The sequence below is a fragment of the Salmo salar genome, chromosome ssa03 (genome assembly GCF_905237065.1).
Source record: "Salmo salar chromosome ssa03, Ssal_v3.1, whole genome shotgun sequence".
Classification (NCBI taxonomy): Eukaryota; Metazoa; Chordata; class Actinopteri; order Salmoniformes; family Salmonidae; genus Salmo; species Salmo salar.
Genome location: NC_059444.1, coordinates 42,624,535 through 42,644,460, shown reverse-complemented (window position 1 = coordinate 42,644,460; position 19,926 = coordinate 42,624,535). Strand labels below are relative to the sequence as shown.

The window sequence follows — 19,926 nt, the reverse complement described above, 5'->3', positions numbered from 1 at the left end:
GATTATTACCTGTAACAAATTCTGCATCAGCCAATCAAAGATATTAGACTTTATATTCACTAACCAACTGTCACGCCCTGACCTTAGAGACGTTTATTTTCCTCTAGTTTGGTTAGGTCAGGGTGTGATGTGGGGTGGGCAATCTAGTTTTTCTATTTCTTTGTTTTGGCTGAGTGTGGTTTCCAATCAGAGGCAGCTGTTCATCGTTGTCTCTGATTGGGAACCATACTTAGGCAGCCCTTTTTCCCTCCTTGAGTTGTGGGATCTTGTTTATGTGTAGGTGCAGGTTATGCACTCCATGACGTCACGTTTCGTTTGTTCTGTATTGTTTTTGGAGAGTTTCCTTTATTAAACAGGTGGAACTCTACGCACACTGCGCCTTGGTCTCCTCATTCTTACGACGAGGGTGACAGAAGATCCCACCACAAGAAGACCAAGCAGCGTGCGCCTATGGGAAAGACGAGGTGGACATGGGAGGACATCCTGGATGGCAAAGGATCCTGGACGTGGGAGGAGATCCAGGCCGGAAGCGATCGCCTCCCATGGGAACAGGTGGAAGCAGCGAGGGAGGAACAGCGACAAGATCGGGAGGCACGGCAACGAAGGAAGCCCAAGAGCCAGCACCCCCCAAAAAGTGTGTGTGTGTGTGTAGGGGGGGCACACAGGGAGTTTGGCAGAGTCAGGGTGGAGACCTGAGCCAACTCCCCGTGCTTACCGTGGGGAGCGAGTGACGAAGCAAGCACCGTGTTATGCGGTGATGCGCACTGTGTCGCCAGTGCGCACTCACAGGCCGGTGCGATCTGTGCCCGCGCCCTGCAGTTGTTGAGCTGGGTTGAGCATCCAGCAAAGACGGGTTGTGCCAGCCATACGCTCCAGACCTCCAGTGCGCCTCCACGGCCCAGTATATCCTGCGGCAGTTCTGCGCACTGTGTCGCCAGTGCGCCTGCACAGCCCAGTTTGTCCTGTGCCAGCACTCCTCCCTTGCCGGGCTAAAGTAAACATCCAGCCAGGACGGGTTGTGCCAGCCTTAAGCTCCAGACCTCCAGTGTGCCTCCACGACCCAGTATATCCTGTGCCAGCTCTGCGCACCCGGTCTCCAGTGCGTCTCCCCAGTCCGGTGAGACTTGTTCCAGCACCACGAAAGAAGCCTCCAGTGATGATCCATGGCCCGGAGCCTCCAGTGATAATCCATGGTCCGGAGCCTCCAGTGATAATCCATGGCACGAAGCCTCCAGTGATAATCCATGGCCCGGAGCTTCCAGTGATAATCCACGGCGCGAAGCCTCCAGTGATGATCCATGGCGCGGAACCTGTAGTGATGATCCATGGCACAGAGCCTCCAGCGACGTCCCCCAGTCCGGAGCCTCCAGCGACGTCCCCCAGCCCGGAGTCTTCAGCGGCGGTCTGCATCCCGGAGTCTTCAGCGGCGGTCTGCATCCCGGAGTCTTCAGCGGCGGTCTGCATCCCGGAGTCTTCAGCGGCGGTCTGCAGCCCGGAGTCTTCAGCGGCGGTCTGCAGCCCGGAGTCTTCAGCGGCGGTTCAGAGCCTCCGGCGATGATCCATGGTCTGGTTCCTCCGGCGACACAGAAGCGGGGGGATCAGCGGAAGGAGTGGGGGCTACGCCCCGAATCAGAGCCGCCGCCAAGAATAGATGCCCACCCGGGCCCTCCCCTATAGGTTCAGGTTTGCAGCCGGGAGTCCGTACCTTTGGGGGGGGGGTTACTGTCACGCCCTGACCTTAGAGACGTTTATTTTCCTCTAGTTTCGTTAGGTCAGGGTGTGATGTGGGGTGGGCAATCTAGTTTTTCTATTTCTTTGTTTTGGCTGAAGGTGGTTTCCAATCAGAGGCAGCTGTTCATCATTGTCTCTGATTGGGAACCATACTTAGGCAGCCCTTTTTCCCTCCTTGAGTTGTGGGATCTTGTTTATGTGTAGGTGCAGGTTATGCACTCCATGACGTTTCGTTTGTTCTGTATTGTTTTTGGAGAGTTTCCTTTATTAAACATGTGGAACTCTACGCACGCTGTGCCTTGGTCTCCTCATTCTTACGACGAATGTGACACCAACTGCTTTTCTTAAAATAGGTCAACTTGGAAGGATATTTTAAACCTCCAAATTCAAGGATTACGTTTGTTCCGCTTGGTCTGTGTAGAATGCGATTATTGGATGATGGTGTATCTTGACTAGGCTACTAGCTACTAACATTGCATACAACTTAAAACATTTTTGCATATATGACAAAATCCCATGTTTTTGCTAATCAGTTTCCCACATATACATGTGCTTTTACAAAAAAAGATAAAGGAGGTCTATACAATAAGTTTATTGTACATTGTAAAACAAAAAAAAGTCAAAGAGCCTTACTGACTTGTCAGAAAACTGTCATGTACTTAGAATTGTATTCTAGTGGCAGACACTGTTAATAGTGGTTGATTCTAGAATGACAGTGCACATTAACCGGGTATTTTACCCCCCCCCCCCTCGTGTCAGGATATTTTTGGGGAAAACACTGTTCACTGCTGGTCCGCGAAGATCGATTAAAAAATGCATATGTGACGAAGTAGATTATAATAATGTATACAAAACGTTGTACATGAACAGTACCAGTCAAAAGTTTGGACACACCTACTAATTCAAGGGTTTTTCTTTACTTTTACTATTTTCTACATTGTAGAATAATAGTGAAGACATCAACACTATGAAATAACACATGGAATCATGTAGTAAGCAGAAAAGTGTTAAAAATATAAAAATATATTTGAGATTTGAAATTCTTCATGTAGCCAACCTTTGCCTTGACAGCTTTGCACACTCTTGGCATTCACCTGTGTCAGTTTAGTATAGGTACAACTGTCCCAGAGTCCCGGTCAGAGGACTGATAATGACCAGCAGGAGACAGGGATACAATTCACACTTTATTTCACACCCAAGACACCCACAACTTTACAGAGGATGGATAGAGGATAGTGTATAGTGGTTGTACGGTCAGTGACGCACTAACGCACGGTTTGGAAGTCCAGGGTAGAGGCTTATCCTAGTAAGGGTCCAGTGTGTTGAAGTGCTGTAGAGTTTTTCTAACCTGTTGTCTCTCTGCAGCCATGTCCAACTGTTCCCTGGCAACCTGGTCCCTAACACAAAGGTGTGAAGTGGCCTCTGTCACTGAACAATAGGGTCAGGCTGAGGCAGGGGAGGGTAGTCAACCTCAGCAGTAAAAGGCTTCAACGTTTGTCTTTTCAGTCACAGAGCCAGGGAGAGGGTTTGAATGGTTAATGTCTGAGTGTTTAATGATCAAAGTTAGAGGGTTTTGTACAAGAAGGTGGCCCTCCGACCCCTCCCCCTCAGCCCAGTCCAAGCTCTTTTCTGTCCTGGCACCCCAATGATGGAACAAGTTGAAGCTAGGACAGCATAGTCCTGGCCCACCTTCCAAAAACATCTGAAGCCCTACCTTCAAAACATTATCTTAAATAATCCTCCTTCTAACCTCGACCCCCCCCCCCTCCTAGCTCTGACAACTTTCTATGTGATATGTATGTTGCCCCACCTAGCTATCTTAAGATGAATGCACTAATTGTAAGTCAATTTTGGATAAGAGAATCTGCTACATGACAAAAAATGTGAAATGGAAATGTATTTATGTTAGGCTACTAAGACAGCCGTCAGCAGATAAGCCGTGTGTGTATGGTTTACATGCTGTCTCTACGAGTTGGCCTCAAGGAGCCTGTTGCACAATTTCTAACCTGTGTAGGTCTCAAAGGCAGTATTTATTCATCTTTGTATAGTAGTGCAATACTTGGACCAGGACAGATATGGTCAGTAACCCTAAATGTACTTAGTCAGATGATATAATTACACTGTGTGTGTGTGTGTGTGTGTGTGTGTGTGTGTGTGTGTGTGTGTGTGTGTGTGTGTGTGTGTGTGTGTGTGTGTGTGTGTGTGTGTGTGTGTGTGACAATGCTGCATCATCCATCATGACTAAACACATTTTAAGGACAGGAGCTTCCCTGAACACATTACCCTCCTCTGCTCCGAAAGTCTGTCCTCTCTGTTGATGTTCCACAGAACTCAGTGCGTCTCTCCACCTCTTCAACTCAATCCTCCGCTCATCGATACCCATATAAGTCCAGGGAGAATTCTGCACTGACGCCCCAAAAATGTCAGCTCCAATGACACAAGCCAGGAATGAACGCAGGAACGTGGCTCTCATGTGGAAGCCAGAGTAAACGTTCTGAAGGAGCAGGATGGGCCTCTATCTGGCTCTTGCTGGCTGTGTGGAGCTCAGCTCAGAGCAGCACATTGCTAACCTAAACACACAGCCTGCCTGCCTGCCACTGTCTCCTAATAAAGGCAGGATGGAGAGACAGCGGGATAGGGCAGGGTAGGGTTGGGCCTTATTCCATGCGACTGCTACTTCTGCGGCTGCACCGAGGGGGAGGGGTCGTTACAGGTAAGGTAGCTACTTAAAAAGATAAGAGAGCTTTAAGGAGAGTCTTGGGTTGCCCGTAGCGCTCTGGTCAAAAGTAGTGCAGTACAGGGAATAGAGTGCCATGTGGGACAGTATCTTGTTGACTGGGATTGTGGAAGAAGAGATTCCTCACACACTAGGTCCATCTGAGGCCCAAAGAGCATTCTGCTACTATAGGCGTACAGTATGCTCTATATCAAGAAACCACGGCATGTTTGTAGACCACATTTACCACGCCTCGTCATCCTGTGGGTGGTTCCAAATCAAATCAAATGTTACGTCACACGCGCTGAATACAACAGGGGTAGACCTCACCGTGAAATGCTTACTTAAGGTTTCTGTGTACTGCTGAACACCTCTGGCCTGCTGGCCCCCCTACCTCTGAGGAAGCACAGTTCCCGCTCAGCCCAGTCAAAACTGTTCGCTGCTCTGGCACCCCAATGGTGGAACAAGCTCCCTCACGACGCCAAGACAGCTGAATCAATCACCACCTTCCGGAGACACCTGAAACCCCACCTCTTTAAGGAATACCTAGGATAGGATAAAGTAATCCTTCTAACCCCCCCCCTTAAAAGATTTAGATGCACTATTGTAAAGTGGTTGTTCCACTGGATATCATAAGGTGAATGCACCAATTTGTAAGTCGCTCTGGATAAGAGCGTCTGCTAAATGACTTAAATGTAAATGTAAATGAACAAGTAATCAGTACAACAGAGCATCTCTTTCACACACACACACACACTGAACACCAGATCAATTGATGGTTGTACCATGGTGTTGGTTTTACAGAGTTCAATGTAGTGTAGGGCCTAGCCTATGTGAAGTATTTTCCCCAATTGTTACCCACTGTTATGACCTAGTATCAATTTTAGATAAATATGCATCTGTGTTGGTAACTTTTGTAATACGCGCTTTAGCAAATCATGAACTCAGGATGCCCTTGTAGTGAAGAGTACGGGTATAAAGCATATCCGATGTATGCAAGCATAGTACCTGACCACAGGAATCAATTGGACTGCACAGGGTCAAACTTCAAAGCCTGAAATATGTTCAGTGATCACACACTGTGTGTGGGGGGTGGGGGGGTGGGGGGGAGTCCCCCAATAATCTATATTTTGTGTCTGTGTGCTTGCATGCGGGAGTGTGTGTTTCGTACAAAGGGGGGGTAGTGGAAGAGTAGCAGTAAACCTGTCTGTTTATAGTGATGGAGGTGACAGGTGTGAGAAAGGGACACTAAACAGCTGCAATATCCACCCTTACACACACACACACACACACACAACATGGGAAACTGAAGGCTGGACCCACTGGACAGCATTGAAACACACACACACACAGACAGGAACAACAAACTGGTCAAACACATTCCTATCAGCCTTATTCAAGTCAGCTGAAATCAAAACCAATAGTGTTTTCTGGGAGGAAAGCAAAAAGGGGACACACACACACACGTCCAAAAGAGAGTAAATATACACACGGATTACTTCCAGACAAACTAACTAATACGTAGGGATGTAACCATTTTACCGATACGATTCGGTCCCCGATTCAAATGTTAAAGATACTACTGTGTCGTTCCACGGACCCAAAACCGATCCAAATGTAGCAAGCATCTCAAATTCACGATATTTGGTTGTTGCTCATATTACTTTATTTCTACTTTCCAAAAATACCTAATATTATGTGACAACTGATTAGTCCTCTCCTTCAGTGTCAAACTAAACATTTAACTGTGTTGACAGTCATTGATCTATAAGCGTGGCAGAGGTGTTACTAGCCTCTGCCCAATACCATGCCCTGAAGTTTCATCACTGTTACTAGCCAACTAACTACCCTGCACCTTAGAGATTGCTGCCCTATGTACATAGTCATAGAACACTGGTCACTTTAAAATTGTTTACATACTGTTTTACCCACTTCATACGTATATACTGTATTATTTTCAAGGCTCATCCTATAGAACTACTGCTGTACATACCTTTTAATATTAATATACTGTCTGTACTGTCTAGATACACCAGTATATACAGTATAAAATTCAATATACACAGAGTGTACAAAACATTAATAAATACCATGGTTGAACATTTAGGGCTCCCGAGTGGCTGAGTGGTCTAAGGCACTGCATCTCAGTGCTAGAGGCATCACTACAGACCCTGGTTCGATTCCAGGCTGTATCACAACTGGCCAAAATTGAGAGTCCCATAGGGTGGCACACAATTGGCCCAGTGTCGTCTGGGTTTGGCTGGGGTAGGCCATCATTGTAAATAAGAATTTGTTCTTAACTGACTTGCCTAGTTAAATAAAAAATACATTTAAAAACATGCCCAATGGTACAACTACCTGGGACTAAAGATCAGTGTCTCTGGTGTATTTGGTCTGGCAGTGAATGCACTAAAATAAATGGGCCACAAATCATTTTACTCAATAAAAAGACAATTCTCAAAAATATATATTTCTATCCAAATCTGGTGCAAAATATTCAATAAAAAAAGCAAAAAAACGAATTGGCTTTGTACCCAAACACAGAACCATACACACTAATAAACCAGCATGCTCATCAGAAAAGCAAAGCAAAAGTATTTACATGTTTTGTTGATTTTAAGAATGCTTTTGATTCCACATGACATTATATTACAAAACCCTCCAAAGCAGCGTTGCGGTAAAGTACGACATCATAAAATCTATTTACTCGAACAACACATGTAGTATTAAACTGAACAATAAAATAACAGAGTTTTTTGCACAAGGGCGGGGGTGAGACAAGGGTGCATTTTAAGTCCAACGCTGTTCAAAGTCTACCGATCTGCAGCCTCTGGACTCACCCTCAAAGATGAGGAGGTCAGATTCCTGCTCTATGCAGATTACCTTGTCCTACTGTCACCAACAGAGCAAGATCTATAGGAACAACTGAACATTCTTTGGGAATACAGCGTCAACTGGGCAATCAAAATCAACTTTCAAAAAACCTAAGTGGTGATTTTCCAGAAAAAGGCCAGGAATCTGAGCACGAGATACTCCTTCAAATTAGGAAATACCATGGTTGAACATGCCCAACTACCGGGGACCAAAAAAGCTCTGGTGGATTTGGTCTGGCAGTGAATGCACTAAAATAAAAAGCTTGCAAAGCATTTTACTCCATAAAAAGAAAATTCTCAAAAATCAATATTCCTATCCAAATCTGGTGCAAATTTGACCAATTGCACTGTATGTAAGCATTGGGAGCAAAACCCAATAGAAAATCTACATACAGAATTCTGCAGATATATCCTAAATATCCAGAAGAAAGTACCAAATAATACATGCAGAGTGGAACACGGAAGATTCCCTTTAATTGTAAATATTAAAACAAGGATACAAATATTTTGGCACCATTTGAAATTAAGCCCCAAAACATCCTTACAATTAAAAGCACTGGAAACCCAAGAGCTGAACCCTGAAAAGAGTCAGCTGTTAAAAACACTAAACAACCCTATTATCCAAACACAAAGGGAAATCAATCAAATTTTTACAGAAATGAAAACCTCCTATTTTACAAATTTAGAAAATGAAACAAAAACACAGAATAAACTTAATTGCTATTTGGCTTCAAAAGAGAATAGAAATTGGCAGAAATGTGCAGAATATATCTACTCTGTCAGCAATACAGGGTTGGCAGTTAGCCTAGTGGTTGGAGTGTTGGCCTAGTAACCGAAAGGTTGCTGGATTGAATCCCCGAGCTGACAAGGTACAAATCTGTCATTCTGCTCATGAACAAGGCAGTTAACCCACTGTTCCCTGGTAGGCCGTCATTGTAAATAAGAATTTGTTCTTAACTGACTTGCCTAGTTAAATAAAGGTTAAATTAAAATCATTGTACTGTATTTACTGAAATGCTTTACCACTATACTGCTTTGGCAATATCTACTGTCTGTTTCCAAAGCAGTTAGAATCTGGAGTGTCAACTACTTACACACAGACATAGGCAGCTGTACCAAACAGTAGGGCTGCATCACAAATGCACCCTATTCCCTATATAGGGACTGTACAAAACATTAGGAACCCCTGCTCTTTCCATGCCCTAGACAGACCAGGTGAATCCCGGTGAAAGCTATGATCCCTTATTGATGTCACTTGTTCAATCCACTTCAATCAGTGTAGATGAAGGGGAGACAGGATAAAGAAGGATTTTTTACAATTAAGACATGGATTGTGCGTGTGTGCCGTTCAGAGGGTGAATGGGTAAGACAAAAGATTTAAGTGCCTTTGAATGGGGTATGGTAGTAGGTGCCAGCCACACGGGTTTGTGTCAAGAACTGCAACGCTGCTCGTTATTTTAAGCTCAACCGTTTCCTGTGTGGATAAAGAAACTGAATTAGTCAGGTGTTCCTCATTTTTTGTACACTCAGTGTATGTAGGCTATATTTATATTACAGACTCTGACAAGCTGATTCTGATATTTCTTCATTTCTTTCTTTTAATTTTGGGGATTTGTGTGTATTGTATTGTATTATATAGTTAGGTATTACTGCACTGTTGTAGCTAGAAACATGAGCACTTCCCTGCACCTGCAATAACATCTGAAAAATACTGTACAGTATGTGTACGTGACCAATAAAATTTGATTTGAAGTCGTTTTGCATGCCGAACAAACCTAGGGAATATCAGTAGCCTAGTCAAACTGTCCAGTTTCGCTAGCTGACAAATGCGAGTTCAGTGTGTCAAATCGGAGGGCCTGTTGTCCGGACCTCTGGCAGTCTCTATGGGGGTGCCACATGGTTCAATTCTCGGGCCGACTCTCTTCTCTGTATATATCAATGATGTTGCTCTTGCTGCTGGTGATTCTCTGATCCATCTCTACGCAGACGACACCATTCTGTATACTTCTGGCCCTTCTTTGGATACTGTGTTAACAAACCTCCAGACGAGCTTCAATGCCATACAACACTCTTTCCGTGGCCTCCAACTGCTCTTAAATGCAAGTAAAACTAAATGCATGCTCTTCAAACATTTGCTGCCTGTGCCCGCCTGTCTAGCATCACTACTCTGGACGCTTCTGACTTACAAATACCTAGGTGTCTGGTTAGACTGTAAACTCTCCTTCCAGACTCACATTAAGCATCTCCAATCCCAAATTAAATATAGAATCAATTTCCAATTCCGCAACAAAGCCTCCTTCACTCATGCTGCCAAAAATACCCTCGTAAAACTGACTATCCTACCGATCCTTGACTTCGGTGATGTCATTTACAAAATAGCCTCCAACACTCTACTCAGCAAATTGGATGTAGTCTATCACAGTACCATCCGTTTTGTCACCAAAGCCCCATATACTTGCCCACCACTGTGACCTGTATGGTCTCGTTGGCTGGCCCTCGCTTCATATTCATCGCCAAACCCACTGGCTCCAGGTCATCTATAAGACTTTGCTAGGTAAAGCCCCGCCTTATCTCAGCTCACTGGTCACCATAGCAGCACCCACCCGTAGCACACGCTCCAGTAGGTATATTTCACTGGTCATCCCCAAAGCCAACTCCTCCTTTGGCCGCCTTTCCTTCCAGTTCTCTGCTGTCAATGACTGGAACGAATTGCAAAAATCACTGAAGCTGGAGTCTTATATCTCCCTCACTAACTTTAAGCATCAGCTGCCAGAGCAGCGTACCGATCATTGCACCTGTACACAGCCCATCTGTAAATAGCCCAGCCAACTACCTCATCCCCATATTGTTATTTATTTTTTTGCTCCTTTGCACCTCAGTATCTCTACTTGCACATCTATCACTCCAGTGTTAATGCTAAATTGTAATTATTTCGCCTCCATGGCCTATTTATTGCCTTACCTACCTACTCTTCTACATTTGCACACACTGTACATAGATTTTTCTATTGTGTTATTGACTGTACGTTTGTTTATGTGTAACTCTGTTGTTGTTTTTTGTCGCACCGCTTTGCTTTATCTTGGCCAGGTCGCAGTTGTGAATGACAACTTGTTCTCAACTGGCCTATCTGGTTAAATAAAGGTGAAATATATATTTTTTTTAAATGGGCAGGAACAATGTCCTACTCTTTTTGACCAGACAGCTTCAGATAGATGGGCTACAAATACAGAGACAGAGGGGCGCTGTTTCGCTCACTCGGATGCTTTATCCGATGAGATACATTCAGCCTCTTATGAATTGAAGGAAAATCATGAAACACAGAGAAACGATACATAAATAATTGTTTCTTTTTTTCTTCAATTTTTTTGGGGGGAAGCCTGGCTTCCCTTGACATCCATGAATACACGCTCTTGCTATACAGGGATCTGGTCAAAAGTAGTGCACTACATTGGGCTCTGGTCAAAATGATTGTACTATATAGGGCTCTGGTCAAACGTAGAGCACTATATAGGGAATAGGGTGCCATTTGAGATGCAGTCCATGAGTCTCACCATGAAGGCGTTGACCATAGATCCCAGTATGGCCTGGAGCAGGAGCAGCATGGTTCCCACTGGACACTGGTCAGTGATGACACGGTAGCCGTAACCGATGGTGGTCTCTGTCTCGATGGAGAAGAGGAGCCCATCTGTAAATAGCCCACCCAACTACCTCATCTGCATATTGTTATTTATTTTTTTGCTCCTTTGCACCGCAGTATCTCTACTTGCACATTCAGCTTCTGCACATCTATCACTCCAGTGTTTAATTGCTAAATTGTAGTTATTTCGTCACTATGGCCTATTTATTGCCTTACCTCCCTAATCTTACTACATTTACACACACTGTATATAGATGTTTCTATTGTGTTATTGACTGTACATTTGTTTATCCCATGTGTAACTCTGTTTTGTTTGTGTCACACTGCTTTGCTTTATCTTGACCAGGTCGCAGTTGTAAATGAGAATTTGTTCTCAACTGGCCTACCTGGTTAAATAAAGGTGAAATAAAAAATGACATAAAAAAATGTGAGGTATGCGTACTGTTACTGTAGGTTTCGACCAGAAGTGATGCCTCCTTCTCTTCACTCCAAAAGATTGGCCGCTTCGTGGGCATAGGCGTGAATCTATTCAAGTAAGTGAATACATTTTGAAAATGTAAAAAAACAATGTATTATTAGCTAGCTACAGCAGGCCACTGTGTGTAGGATAATGAGCTGCTTGTTAGCTAACTAGCCAACTTTACATACTATAGCTCAGTGAAATATCATCAGCTAGTTAACTTATCTTGATGTAGGCGTTTTTAAGATTTTTTAATGCTCCAAATGCATTTGTAGATAACAGCAATGTTATTCTGCTCCAGCTGTCAGAAAAGAGAGTAGGTGTACTAGTTAGATAGGGCAGGTTGTGGGATGACATTTTGAAAATATTCTCCAGTTTTAATACCTAGAGAGGAAAACTATGAAGACAGACAGAAAGATAATAGTCAGGTCTGTCTAATTGTAATATAATGAAGCCTGTTTCTTTGTGATGTCTGTCCTCAGATATGGAGAGCTGTGAAAGCCTGTCTGCAGATGAAGAGGTCTCAGTGAATGTCCCAAGTGACTGCTGGCACATCCTTGTATGCCATGGGTTGTATGTGTACTTATGTTAGCAAATGTTGCATACAACAATACAGTTAAGTCACACACAATATAGGCTACAAATGTATATTAAAACTGTAGCAGGCCAATCCTTCTCCTAGAGGTATGCTGGGTGTGCAGGCTTCTGTTCCAGCCCAGCACTAACACACCTGATTCAACTTGCAAAACTTAAGTTGATAATAATGTGTATTATTGCTGGGCTGGAATAGAAGTCTGCTCATACAGTAGATCAGGGAGTGGAGCAAGGTTGGCCACCTCTGGTATGGACTTTTTTGTTCACCCGAAAGTATGCTTCAGTAATAATAGCCTACTCACTAAGATGTAATACAATCACAAACAAGTTATATTATTTGTACATTTTGAAATTATATGCTGATTAATTCAACGTTGATTCATTGAAGTGAAGTGTTTAAAGTTGTGTTAACTGTTAACTTTAAAACATTTTTCAAGATGAACTAGTGTCAATGTTCATTCATCACAGATCACAATTCTTCAATAAAAATGTGTGAATGGGATCTGTCTCTAATTTGTCTGTGTTTCTGTGTTGCTTTGTCAAATTAACATCAGCTTTTTGTCCAGTTGTGAGCTCTCCTATCGGTTTTATTTGATTGTCACTCTGTCTCAGGATATCAGCCATGTGAACACATTTTGCAGCTTGTCATGGTGGCATGCATCCCCAATGCAGCCATAGGCCTACAGTATGATGGCATGACTGTCATATACAGTACAAGTCAAACGTTTGGACACAAATACCACCACTAAAGAAACCACCACTAAAGGACATTCCAGGGTTTCTTTATTTTTACTATTTTCTACATTGTAGAATAATAGTTTCTTTATTTTTACTATTTTCTACATTGTAGAATAATAGTGAAGACATCAAAACTATGAAATAACAAATATGGAATCATGTAGTAAGCAAAAAAGTGTTAAACAAATCTAAATATATTTTATATTTGAGATTCTTCAAAGTAGCCACCCTCTGCCTTGATTACAGCTTTTCACACTTTTGGCATTCTCTCAACCAGCTTCACCTAGAATGCTTTTCCAACAGTCTTGAAGGAGTTTCCACATATGCTGAGCGCTTGTTGGCTGCTTTTCCTTCACTCTGTGGTCCAACTTATCCCAAACCATTTCAACTGAGGTCGGGTGATTGTGGAGGCCAGGTCATCTGATGCAGCACTCCATCACGCTCCTTCTTGGTCAAATAGCCCTTACACAGCCTGGAGGTAAGTTGGGTCATTGTCCTGTTGAAAAACAAATAACAGTCCCACTAAGCGCAAACCAGATGGGATGTTGTATCGCTGCAGAATGCTGTGGTAGCCATGCTGGTTAAGTGTGCCTTGAATTCTAAAAACAATCACCAGCAAAGTACCCCCACACCATAACACCCCCTCCTCCATGCTTCACGGTGGGAACCACACACGCAGAGATCATCCGTTGACCTACTCTGCGTCTCACAAAGACATAGGGGTTGGAACCAAAAATCTCAAATTTGGTCTCATCAAACCAAAGGACAGATTTCCACCAGTCTAATGTCCATTGCTCAGGTTTCTTGGCCCAAGCAAGTTTCTTCTTCTTATTGGTGTCCTTTAGTGGTGGTTTCTTTGCAGCAAATCGACCATGAAGGCCTGATTCACAGTCTCCTCTGAACAGCTGACGTTGAGATCCGTCTGTTCCTTGAACTCTGTGAATCATTTATTTGGTCTTCAATTTCTGAGGCTGGTAACTGTAATGAACTTATCCTCTGCAGCAGAGGTAACTCTGGGTCTTCCTTTCCTGTGGCAGTCATCACGAGAGCCAGTTTCATCACATCGCTTGATGGTTTTTACTACTGTACTTGAAGAAACTTTCAAAGTTCTTGAGATTTTCCCAGATTGACTGACCTTCATGTCTTAAAGTAATGATGGACTGTCGTTTCTCTTTGCTTATTTGAGCTGTTCTTGTCATAATACGGACTTGGTCTTTTACCATTTTGCTGTACTGTTTAAACTCAATGAAAGGAACCCTGTTAACACTTTTCAGCAAGTTGCAATCATGAAACACAGAAATAAACCGTTTTTCAAAAACAAGGTCTAAGTCATGTTTGAGTCACTCTGTAAGTACCATTTTGCTGTACTGTTAAGCTCGATGAAAGGAACATTGTTGACACTTTTCAGCAAGTTGCAATCATGAAATACAGAAATAAATAGTTTTTCACAAACAAGGTCTAAATCATGTTTGATGCACTCTGTAAGAACCATTTTTGCTGTATTGCTTAATCAGGATGATAGGAACACTGTTGACACTTTTCAGCAAGTTGCAATCATGTAATACAGAAATAAACAGTTTCTCAAAAACAAGGTCACTCTGTAAGTACCATTTTGCTGTACTGTTTAAACTCAATGAAAGGAACCCTGTTAACACTTTTCAGCAAGTTGCAATCATGAAATACAGAAATAAACAGTTTTTCAAAAACAAGGTCTAAGTCATGTTTGAGTCACTCTGTAAGTACCATTTTGCTGCACTGTTTAAGCTCGATGAAAGGAACATTGTTGACACTTTTCAGCAAGTTGCAATCATGAAATACAGAAATAAAGAGTTTTTCAAAAACAAGGTCTAAGTCATGTTTGAGTCACTGTAAGTACCATTTTGCTGTACTGTTTAAGCTCGATGAAAGGAACCCTGTTAACATTTTTCAGCAAGTTGCAATCATGAAATAAAGAAATAAACAGTTTTTCAAAAACAAGGTCTAAGTCATGTTTGAGTCACTCTGTAAGTACCATTTTGCTGTACTGTTAAGCTCGATGAAAGGAACATTGTTGACACTTTTCAGCAAGTTGCAATCATGAAATACAGAAATAAATAGTTTTTCACAAACAAGGTCTAAATCATGTTTGATGCACTCTGTAAGAACCATTTTTGCTGTATTGCTTAATCAGGATGATAGGAACACTGTTGACACTTTTCAGCAAGTTGCAGTCATGTAATACAGAAATAAACAGTTTCTCAAAAACAAGGTCACTCTGTAAGTACCATGTTTGTTGAACTGCTTAATCAGGATGATAAGAACACTGTTGACACTTTTCAGCAAGTTGCAATGAAGTAATAAAGAAATAAACTTGGTCTTTTACCAAATAGGGCTACCTTCTGTATACCACCCCTACCTTTTCACAACACAACTGATTGGCTCAAATGCAATAATAAGGACATAAATTCAACAGATTAACTTTTAACAAGGCACACCTGTTAATTTAAATTAATTGACTAGCTCATGAAGCTGGTTGAGAGAATGCCAAGAGTGTGCAAAGCTGTCATCAAGGCAAAGGGTGGCTACTTTGAAGAATCTTAAATATAAAATATATTTTGATGTGTTTAACACTTTTTTGGTTACTACACGATTCCATGTCTTCACTATTATTCTACACTGTAGAAAATATTAAAAATAAAGAAAAACCCTGGAATGAGTATGTGTATCCAAACTTTGACTGGTTGTGTATGTTCTCAATTTAAAATGATACTATTAGATAATGTATATGAGGCTAACCATAAGGCACATTTTCAACATTATTTTTCTGACATTAAATGGTTTAGTGCAAATCCAACCCTTGTATTCTAGGTATAGTACTGTACGTGAAAATAAGGAGCTGGCAACTTGTAGGCTAATTAAAAATATAAAAAAGAAAAAGAATGTGGCGTGGGGAGCATTTTAAATCTACCTCGTTCATTTGCTGAAAATTATTTTAGAATACAGAGACAAAATCAGAAGGTCAATGGCATGGGGCAGATTGCAGAGATGTTGGTGTTGATGAGGGGTAAAGACAGATTTGCACAACAATGTTTGCAAGTCAAAGCCATAATTTCCATTACCCAAAGAACCCATTTATGTGCATGTAGGCCTATGTATTTTACAGGAAGTAAGCTATAATGATCAAAGTCATGACACAAGTATAATTAAAGAGCCATAAGCTATTATATTTGAGAATCACTTACTTTACCATATGGTAAAATTCATTCTTAGTGTATAATTTACTATGTTATACTGCATGTTACTGGTGATTTATATCCTTTGGTGGGCAAATTTCACAATTTGGTGGCTTTGATCAGTTTTTAGGCTGCTTGACATTCATAGCTAGCTAGCAGCACAAACAAACAAACTCTGCAATCCTCTTCCATGCCATTGACCTTATGATTTTGTCTCTGTATTGTACCAGAGCAAAATCAAACAGAATGGAAAACCAGACACAGCGATGATTGGCTTTCCTCCATCTTTTTTGGTTGTCCTTGCCTGGAACTAATGACAGGCAGAAACTATAGTATGTTCCATAAAGGAAGATTTTGAAAACATTTGCTTCTCACCGGATTGGTTAACGGCAGCGGTGCCATAGAGCAGAGCAGAACTTTTTCTATCGCTCCGCTAGCAGGGTTCGCGCCGCTCACCTTCCCACGATCCTCTGCGCATTGCTCCGCGTTCTCCCGTGGAAAATGTATGGGGGCGGTATTTCGTCTGGCTAATTCGGAAGTGGTGGAAATCCTACGTTACTGATCTTGCACATCTACGCGGCACCTTCAGCATTCAAACGCTAAAATGGCTTGCGTGATATTAGGCTTTATTAGTTGAGTGACAACCTATGTAATTTGCTAGGTTATTGTTATCTATGTGCTGTTGAAAATTGTGTTTTAGGGTTATCAGACACAAGTCTCTTCTGGCTATACCTGCTGAATGGGGTTTATGGTCAAAACCATTTGATTTTGAGATGGGGGTGAAATCCAAAGTTGTGCTATATAGTCATTGTTTACGTCATATCTAATTTATAAACGGTAAATATTGATACATTACTAGCTCAAGCACTTAATCTGCACAAATAAAAAATTCATTAGCGGGTGATGATGGTGATTTCAGAACCAACGTGGGGGGACAAAACATGGGCTACATTGCCCCCCCTTAATCAGATAGTGAAGTGGGGTGGTAGATACCTAGTCTCCTTTATTCCTCAAATCAGGTGCCTAAATAGTATGCGCCATAGACATACATAATTTAAACACAAATGTGTCAGCTCATAGAGGCCCAGCTCATGAGCTCCATCAGATTGAAAAATGAATATGTTTATGCAACAAATGTTAGTTAGTGCATTGAATCGTATCGCATCAAACCAAATCGATTCATTCTCTAATAAAACCGAATCGCACCGAATTGTTTCAAACTATGACACATCGTTCCTGTATCATATTGGAGCCCATGTATCGAATCACCTTGAAAGGGAAAGATGCCAATCCCTACTAGTACACGACAGCAGCAAATAGATTTACAGCAAATCCTGTTTCTGTCTGAGATTTACAACACACCACAGGCTGTATATCTAGACGTAGTCAGGGGATTTACTGAGACTATAACCCAGCGATTCAGGAGGTGACTGATGACATTTTAGCCAACATAACATCTATTGTGATGCCTTCTGAGGTAAGGCATGACTGAGGTAAGGCATGACTGAGGTAAGGCACGACTCCCCATACAGTGGGTTTGGGGTTTACAGTGGTGTGATCTGCGGTCTGCAGTAGACAGTAGTGTTCCCTTTTATCTTCACCCCAGGCTAAATGGAAGAGCACTTAAATACGACAAGATAGTACTTTACTAATCCCCCAAAGGGGAAATTTGATTGCGTAGGTCCTATGAATGACTCAATACATATCTATAATCATACATATTCACATCAACATTGAAAGATGAATACCACAAAGTAACAGACTAGCAAGTCTTAATAAACAATAAGAGGAAGGAAGTAAATTCACTTACTTTTCCTTGGTTCCAACTACATTCAAACTCTCAGCAGGTGATTGATATGGTGGCGCAACACCACAATAGTGAAGTCCACCTGTCCTGAAAAAAAAAACAAATTCAGGGTTTTGAAGCCAAGGAAGGAAAAGATTCTTATTAGTCCTGGGAGGCTAGTAGTCTTATCAGTGGTGAGGAGGCTGGAGGTGGTGCAGGTGTGACAGGGTTAGGGTTAGGGTTCACACCTTCCCAAAGGAGCACCAGGATTCAGCCTCATCCACGATGGAGAAGATAGCTTCAGCAGCCGACAAATATAGAACAGTGCATTCCAGACCTCTCTGGAAAAAGCTGTGCCAAATAAATCAGTCCAAGAAGTAGATACAGCAGAGAAAAGACGAGAGGGGAAGAGAGGGGTAAGGAGAGGTGGGCAGGGAATGGGGTTAGGGAGGGAGTGAAAGAGGACGAGAGGGGAGACAGAAAATAAACAGGGGTAGTAAAAAATAAGCAATAGTCCACAGGTGGTTCTTCTTAAAACTATTCCAAAAGTTCTCAATTCTAACTTCCTTCGATTCTACTCTGAACTAGTCCAGCAATCCATCAACCGGTCCGCTGTGCCTGCCTGCCGGATTTTCAAAATGTCCATTCTAACAACTAACATTAGGCCTCTGACAATCTCACACTAAGAAGCAGTGAGATGCCGGCCTTGCGCACTTCCACGACTGTGCTGAGGAGGACTGTGTGCCAAAAGCGGCGTGGTGGTAACTTCATACAGGAGCAACCATGTATGGGCTGAAGAGAGGAGCTTTGATAGCGGGGAATCTGCCATAAATAGCCAGGGAGACGGCTAGCTCAGAGGGAGAGAGGGATCGAATCAGCTGTTGGAACAACAATCTAGTCTTCCACTGCAGCTCCAGCAGTCCACACACACAGGGCTCCGCTTTCACCATGCTGGGAAGAGCAGAGCTAACGAACGCCATAGATCTATAACACAAAGGAGTGCAGCATAGCAGACACATAAGGTGTTTCTCGACCAGGGTTGGGGTCAATTTGAATTGAATGCAGTCAATTCAGGAAGTAAATGCAATAATTCAATAATTGAAAAAATGACATGTATTTTTCAATTACTTCTCAATAAACTGAAAAGAAGAGGCTATTAAAGTTTTTCAATTCAAATCACTTCCTAAATTGACTGCCTTCAATTTGAGTTGACCCCAACTCTGTTCTCGACAGAACAACACAAAGCATAAGCTGACTCACACCCTTTAATAGATACAGAGGTGCTGACTAACGGAAAGGTAAACTTATAACACTTTGTAGGTAACTGACAAAATAAAGGAAACACTAGAGTAAATGAGGGATACAAAGAATACTGAAAGCAGGTGCTCCACACAGGTGTGGTTCCTGAGTTAATTAAGCAATTAACATACCATAATGCATTTAACGTGTGCATGTTTTTCTCTTCTGATAAAACAAAAGCTGATTCAAAGAGGGTGTGGCAGATTTCAAAACTCTTCCATGGTAGGATACACATGAATATCCTCGATAAAAGGTGGCTATTAAGGAGGGGAGGACACTTCTGTTTGCCTACTAACAAATTGACACACTCCTCGACCACTTATTGGTTTCCGGGTCACGGAGGAGAGAGTACTGAGGACAGAGGACTGAGGACATACTTTTACCTAAACTAGAAAACCCTTTTGATACTTATGTGTATCCTAATGTGGAAGTGTTTTGAAATCTGCCACACCCAGAGTGGGTAGCAAGGGAATATTTCTAAAACTAAATGCATTGTATTTGGAACAAAACACTCACTAAACCCTAAACCTCAACTAAATCTTGTAATAAATAATGTGGAAATTGAACAAGTTGAGATGACTAAACTGCTTGGAGTAACCCTAGATTGTAAACTGTCATGGTCAAAACATATTGATGCAGTAGTAGCTAAGATGGGGAGAAGTCTGTCTATACTAAAGCAATGCTCTGCCTTCTTAACAACACTATCAACAAGGCAGGTCCTGCAGGTCCTAGATTTGTCGCACCTTTACTACTGTTCAGTCGTGTGGTCAGGTGCCACAAAAAAGGACTTAGGAAAATTGCAATTGGCTCAGAACAGGGCAGCCCAGCTGGCCCTTGAATGTACACAGAGAGCTAATATTAATAATATGCATGTCAATCT

At 42.3% G+C, this 19,926-nt stretch overlaps 1 protein-coding gene across 19 annotated transcripts in view; it reads right to left on the bottom strand.

Moving 5' to 3' along the window:
- Window positions 1-18,491, bottom strand: part of LOC106600477 (supervillin) — a 79,977-nt gene extending 61,486 nt beyond the window's left edge. For 13 of the 19 annotated variants that reach the window (XM_014191842.2, XM_014191835.2, XM_014191840.2 and 10 more), the window contains exon 1: window positions 11,400-11,487. In XM_014191842.2, coding sequence (XP_014047317.1) covers window positions 11,400-11,472 — 73 coding nt within the window. In that variant the 5' untranslated portion in view covers window positions 11,473-11,487. Of the gene's footprint in view, window positions 1-11,399; window positions 11,488-17,771; window positions 17,856-17,995 lie in introns of those variants that run through there. The other 6 variants (XM_014191848.2, XM_045714865.1, XM_014191851.2 and 3 more) reach the window with 3 other exon arrangements.
- Between the last annotated feature and the right edge of the window lie 1,435 nt (window positions 18,492-19,926).